This window comes from Cyprinodon variegatus, unplaced genomic scaffold (assembly GCF_000732505.1).
Source record: "Cyprinodon variegatus isolate N-32 unplaced genomic scaffold, C_variegatus-1.0 Scaffold1681, whole genome shotgun sequence".
Classification (NCBI taxonomy): domain Eukaryota; kingdom Metazoa; phylum Chordata; class Actinopteri; order Cyprinodontiformes; family Cyprinodontidae; genus Cyprinodon; species Cyprinodon variegatus.
The window spans coordinates 25,642-33,029 of NW_015152134.1; the positions used below are offsets into that span (position 1 = coordinate 25,642).

At 35.8% G+C, this 7,388-nt stretch overlaps 1 protein-coding gene across 1 annotated transcript in view; it reads left to right on the forward strand.

The window, feature by feature from the left end:
* Nucleotides 1-4,627: 4,627 nt before the first annotated feature.
* The window catches only part of LOC107104301 (microtubule-associated protein 1S-like), a 16,822-nt gene continuing 14,061 nt past the window's right edge, over nucleotides 4,628-7,388 (forward strand). The window contains exon 1 of the mRNA XM_015404283.1: nucleotides 4,628-4,782. Within this exon, the coding sequence (XP_015259769.1) occupies nucleotides 4,629-4,782 (154 nt within the window). The 5' untranslated portion in view covers nucleotide 4,628. The remainder of the gene's footprint in view (nucleotides 4,783-7,388) is intronic.

Genomic DNA, 7,388 nt, shown 5'->3' on the forward strand with positions numbered 1-7,388 from the left:
TTGAACGGATCAGATTTTTTTTTTGTTTCTTTTTGTGTGTATTTTTTTTTTTTTTTTTTTTTTTATAATCATGGGAATAAAAAAAAATACTAGTATTTTAACATTTAAATTAATTTAGCAGCATGAGGCAAGCAACATAACTGTAATACTAAAACAATTACAATAGTGACAGACTGATAGACCTTAAAATAAAATCTATATAACATAAATGAAGTCAGAGATTGAGTGCATTTGGCCAAGTGTGTTGATATACATGTGGATGAGCAACAGGTTGAACAACTGTGCAGTTGAGATGTTGTCAATGAGAAAAATTAGTGATATTAAAAATTTCTGCATTCCTAATCCGTTCAAATCACCATGTCAGTTTTTAAGAGAAAAAAAAAAAAACGGGTCCAGACTAATTGCTGAAACTATGACTCCCCCGAGACCACAAACAGCGTGGTCCTGAGCTAAACAGCGCCACATTTTCACTTCTGTGGAATTAAATGTTACCGTATGTAAAAATGTAAAAACCTTGCTGGTCATTGTCGAATTCAGCTCTAGGGGAGCAGAGGTGGAAAGAGTACTAAAAAATTGTAATTGAGTAAAAGTATCTTTACTTTGCCTAAATTTTACTCAGAGTAAAATTAAAATTACCCATCTCAAAATTTACTAAAGTAAAAGTACAAAATTACTTCATTTAAAATGTAATTTGAGTAAAAGTTACTTAGTTAGTTTGAGTTATTTAATGCAAAAAAGGATGAGGCATGAATCGAATTGACCACAAGGTGTTTTAATCGATTTCAAGGCATATTTCAGTGGACATCCACACTTGCAAAAGATCAGCTGGGCTAAAGAACATACTTCCTCATAGCACAAGGACAGTCACAACCTGTACCATAAAGTGCAAACAATTTTCAATCCTACTGTCCAACAGACAACACCATGATAAGAATAAAGACATTTAAACTACATTTTAAAGTTTTCAAAATGCACACAAAATGAAATGCCCAAAAGATACCAGAAATCAAACTAAAACACAACAGGATCCCACTGTTATTAACAAGCTCATCATTTAATGATTTTAACTGACACTTGTTTTACTTTAATAGTGATTTTTAATTTATAGGATAATATATTCTTAAAATTCTGTTTTAGCCCTAAATTGATCCAACTCATTTTGTATGAATTCGAGAGAAGTTGGCTTATTTTGTCTGGGTCTCTGTGTTCGAGTCTGTTATATGAATTTCCATAGACAGCTTGTGTTTAAGATCCGCTCTAAATTTCTTTAACTCTAAATGCTCCTGCTCTAGTAGGCCTATTATATAAAATTATATATTTTTTTATGTCTTAATCAAAACCATTTGGTCGGTGGGGCGGTGCTCTAGCGCCCTCTAATGGCCGTCCACCACTACATGAAGGACAATTTTACAAGGTTTTTGCTATCTTCTTCCATCAGATTGATGCACTCTAAATCTGCCTGTATGCTCTCTTTTTCTGTCCGAGTTCTGGGCTTTCCTCATGTGCAGGTTATACTTGTACTCTTTTTATTTTGTGTAAATGGAGACAGATTGTCCATCTGCATACAGTGTGTCTGTTGATTACCCTGTGGTCAGTGGCCCTGTCAATCTTCCCATTAGAAAGACAGGATTAATGCATAATAAGCTCTGATCAGCAGTTAGACTGCAAGCAGCAGCATCAACCTCTGTCTCTCATTCCTTTCTATGTGGGGAAGTGGAATTAGATATAAATGTTTTATCAATTTGGTATTGAGCTATCTCCATGATTCTAGACAAAATGTTTTATGGGGTTCAGGGTGTGTCCCTTATGATTTCATAGGGGCACAAGAAAGCAGACAAGAAAAATACGGCAATAGCTTATGATTTAAAATATATTATGAGAGCTGCTTTGTACTGAATGAAGTGGAAATTCCATGACATAATGTTTTTTTTGAACTTGTTATTCTCATTAAAAATGTGTATCATTGGTTTGAAAATGTTAATTTTATTTGCCTAATATGAAATATTATTAATAATATAAATAAATAGCTGCTAAAAATATAATTACTAAAATATAAAGCAAAGCTGTTTTTTGGAATATTGACTCAATTTTATAATTCAGGATTATATTAAATTTCAGGATTATATTAAATAACAATTAGTATAACGCAAATAAAAATAAGAACTTAAGCATAACTGATTAATTTAATTGTATAAAATAAGTGTACTTTTTCAATTTGGTTATAATAATAGTTTAACTTTATTGATCTCATATTGTAAAGTTTACCTCTGCTCTTAACCCATTCCGTTGGGGAGCAGTGGGCTGCCATAATGGGGCACCCGGAGAACAGTGCGGGGGTTAAGGGTCTGTGGGAGTGAACTATTATTATTATTATGTCTTAGAGGTATAGTGGAGGATGTTCTATTTCAGGTGGATCGTCAAAATAAGTGGTCCTCCTAATTGTCAAACATTCTGGTGCTTTGTTTTCATAAGGCCGTCGTACGTGCTCAGCCCCATTTTCACTTAGTGGTGGTGAGTCTGGAAAAATTTCAAATCTTAATTTGGAAAGTAATCTTGTGTGTTTGGAGTGTTGGCCTAGTGGTTAGAGCAGTACGACTTTTCTCTGAGAGGGTTGCAAGTACCTGGTTCGATCCCTACAGCTGCACTGGGTCCCCGAGCACGACCCTTAACCCCACACTGCTCCCTGGGCGCCGCACAATGGCATCCCAATGCTCCCCAAGGGGATGGGTTAAATGCAGGAAGTTCATTTTGTTGCTCTGTACTTTTGACAGTGTAATGACAATAAAAAAGCTGAGCTTGTATGAGCGATGCAACCAGCAACTTTTAAACAAAGCGTGAACGAGGAGAAATGGGCTTCTGCATGCTCTTGCATGTGTTTAATAGGGTACAGGGTTGTACATGTGCAGTTTTTTTTTTAAGTGGAGAGGGCGGGTCTTTTAAAAAATTCACGAAAATTCTCCACTATCTTTAAGCACAGGATTCAGGACCAGTTCAACAGGCAAGCTGGCCCACTTTGGCCCCTGTCTAGAACTGCCCATTACTGTTGCAATCATGACCACCATTAACCGAAACCAAGAGTACAGAGACATTATCTTAGAGCAGGGGTCTTTAACGTTTTCCAGGCCAAGAACACCCATACTGATGGCGAGATGGAGCAGGGACCCACTAATTATAAATATTGTATGAAATTGTGGTATATCAGACTGGTTCTATAGTTACTCTATTATAGATGGAGTCATGTAACGAAAGTCATTTTGCCCTGGGATAATTAAAGTATTTCGGATTCCTTGTTGATGGGACAGGTGTTAATGAAACGGTGCCCGGCTTGAAAGAGCTCCTGTGTGTCGCTGAATATGTGCATTGATGACTGAAACAAATCCTCTGCCTCCATTTATCTGTTTGCTACAGTGTGTTGAATTCATGTAAATGTGTATTTAAAGACATTTCAAATAGTGGAAAATATTGAAGGGGGGAATATAAAGAAAAAAAATATTTTTCGCGACGCTCATGCAGTACCTGTTGAAGACCTCCGCCTTAGAGCCAGGGGCGCCTCTAGAAATGTTTCATAGGGTAGGCCAGATGGGGCCTGTTAAATTCTTGGGGTGGCACACGGAAACATAATTTCAGGGTTTTATTCTACTGCTACGGTAAAACTGCTTGTGGAAAACTATTATAAAGATCTAAGTAAACACCTACTCATATCTTTTGGCTTATTGTGTGATTATTAATGTTACTACTGATCTAATATGCACAGACATAGACCACACATTTTGAGTTGAACAATAGTTGTGTTTTATTTATATTTGAAATAAGTTGTACATTTATTCATTTTTTGAAAACAAAAAATTACTGGGGAAAAACAGATACTGGCAGATAAAAATAAAAGCAAGAACAGAAATGATATCTTTGCATATGTAACAGGAATATCCCAACAGGGATCAATAGTCTTGTTCTGATTACACAGCTACACTGAATTTGTAAGAAACATTTAAATCTAACCTTAATGTGAAACAAAAATAATACTTTCCAGCAAAGATCCACAGTCAACAACTCTGGTTATCAGGCTTCAGAACAGCTTTATTCGCCTGTTACTATGCTTTTTGGCAAACCCTTCCACAAAGTCATAAAGGTTTATGGTCCTAGCCCTTCTTGATTCTATGCATAGCCCAGGGTGGCAGTGGCGCCCTTGCTTAGAGCTTTGGTTGGTCTTGTTCTCCAAAGGTATTGGCCATGTCTCTGTCTCAGTACTCTTAGGTCTTGGTTAGTGTGTTCTTGACTACAACCCTGCCACCAATGGTTTTATCTTCAGTAAGTTAACTGCAAATGATGTCTTTGCTGTTAACAAATTCTCTGTTTAGGAGGAAGTGATATGACAATTTAGTATCCATCCATCCATCCATCCATCCATCCATCCATCCATCCATCCATCCATCCATCCATCCATCCATCCATCATTTCACTGTTAGACTTGTCTAATCCTTTTCAGCAGAATACTGAAGCTGATATCTACTCTACATTCCATATTTACGTCGCTTAAGCATTCACAAAGGCATTCCATCACAGCGGCCCTCCGCTGGCGCACAGGCGCTTGTGCGCTCTAATTTTCTCCCAATGACATCACACCCAACATGGCGTGCAGCCGGGTGCTGGAGAGGGAGGTCCAGGAGGAGCAGAAGAGCGCAACACAGGACTTTTGTCCCCACAAATACTCTCTGCTGATTATAATCGGACGGACGGCTCGCCACAGACAGACTGAGAACATCCGGGCGGAGATCGAAAAAGGTGGGTGCAGATATTTACACCAACGAAGCTCATTGCGGGATTTTTTTTTTTTTTTATATAATCCAATTTCTTCTGCGTTTTAATGTGATTTCACACCCCTTCCAGGTCCTCACAGTCCACTGAATCTGTATAATGAATGAAAGAGGGAGCGGTTTAAAGGGTTTTAATCATTTTGTCCACCTTAAGGACTGAGGATGCGTCATCTGGCTCTGCGCCAACATCAGCATCTCCTCCTCATCCCTCCGGCTGTATTTTAATTAAAAGCAGTCACAAGCTAGGGTTTTTTTGTTTGTTTTTATATATATATATATATATATATATATATATATATATATATATATATATATATATATATATATATATATATATATATATAAAATGTTAGGAGAAGCTTTAGATGAAATGAAGTGGGGATCTCCAGCCTCATGCAATCGATGTCCAAGCTTGCATATTTATGCATAGCATCACCTGAGATGATCAGCCAAGATCTGTGATTACAGCAGATGTTAGTGCATCACTATCCTACGCAACCACATGTATGCTCTGTCTGTTTAAAAGGTGTATTAATAAAACATTAAAGCTGGAAATAATTGAACACCGAGAACCACTTTGGTCCTTAACTGGGCCAATTAACATTTAATCAATGCCTGATGAAAACCACTTTCTCCAAAATGCTGTTAAATTTTCCTCAGAAAAGAAAAAAAAAAGCCTTGCAGCTTCTTAAAATTTCCAGGCTTCAGGTGAAGATTATGTTAAAAAGAACAAGAGTGTGTTGATTTTCTTACTTGCCTGATACTTTTTAAGTTTTCAGAAAATAGTTTTATTTACGGAGCTATTTTTAAGAAACTGACAAATCATCCTGAGTTTAGAGTAGGCAAAGTCTTCCTTAATCAGCTGTGATTGAGGATCAGTTTCACTCACTGTTGCACTATAAATGCATCAGAGCATACATGTGTTAATACATTTTTTTTATTAACACGTTTCAGGTTAAGTTAGTGACATAAATGCTTGATAGGCATGATATTTCTATTCTTAATTTTCTTTAAAAACACCCACCTCCATCAGAGAAATTGCAGTATTTTTATTTCACCTTTATCAACATATTCTCATTATCAGTTTGTATGAAATCGTAAGAAAAGTTATGCACCGTAATTTCGTACGTTTTAGACGTTTTTTCGTGGTATTTCGTCGTATTTTTACGTCTTGCCTCGAGACAAGATATCCTTGCGCATGCGCATTAACTCTAACCCTGACCCTACACCTAACCCTAAGATACAAAACAGCAAGCAACGTAGTTAGAGACATGAAGAAGTAATTATTGCACTGTTTTTCTGGGTTTAGGGCAGGAAACTTCTTATTTGTCCACTTCTGCTTTTGAGTTTCATATGCCCCACCTCATCCACCTTCTTCTTTAAATGCCATCCTGGTAAAATCATGTGTCAAAACTGAAAATAAACTTGCTGGTCTAGTTTAAATACTTTGAAATTACGTTATGAAATCTATGCAAATCTTACATACAGAGAGCTTTGGAATTATTGTTAAGATTCAAGGACCTTTCCACATTTTGCCATGCTAAAGCAACAAACTTTATAATATTTTGATTGATTGTTATGCAACAGCTTTCACAATATATTGAATAAATATGAGCACAATACAACATAGACAGATTAACTTATTAAAACTGTCATAGATGCAAGTACACAGAAACATGACTGTCCACCTAAACTGAAGCAAACACTCTGGAGAATATTTTTTACCTTATGAGATTTGAATAAATGCTATAGTTGAAGGAAAACCATAAGAAAGTCTGTATTATTTCACCAGCTATTGAGGCAAAAGCTCTGACATCTGAAAGATGGTCTGATAGGATCAGAGCAATGTTTAACTTGTTCAAATGGTGGTGAAAAATGAATGAAAGTAGTAGAAGACTAGAACTTGGATGTAGGTTCACCATTAAATGGGACAGCCATCCCATTCACAAAGGCATGTTCTTGACTGTGCAAGGATTACCCAGTCAAAGTATACAGTTAAACCAAATTATGATTTTTTTTCCCTATATACTGAAGAGGAACAAATTCAATATTCAGTGGTTCAAATTTTGTACATGTGCCAATCATGTAGAGTTACTTTGTGTTACTTTATGTTAACCTATTGCTACAAATAAAGAAATGTTGTGGGATAAGAAATATGAATACTCTGGTACGAAGGCTCTTAAATGGTACTCCTATCAGATGAAGTATAAAAACAAGACTTTCTAATAAGGTGTTTTTTTTTTTAGTTTTAGTGAAATCAATGTTAAAAGACTGTTTTTTTTTTCTATTTTATAGAATTAGACTTTCTGGAAAACGGCCACAATAATAGTCACAATATACACAAGTTTATCTTGTGAACATTTTAGTCCAAAATTGTGATTGTCAGTAGGGCTGAAACAATTAATCGGATAAATTTTGATTAATTGATTACTGAAATAATCGTCAGCTAATCATGTAATTGATTCATTGGAGTTTTGAGATTGTAAAATATGCCTTTAAGTGACAAATCAACTAACCCTTGAGGAGCAATTATACAAAAATTGTGAAAAAAAAAAAAAAATATATATATATATA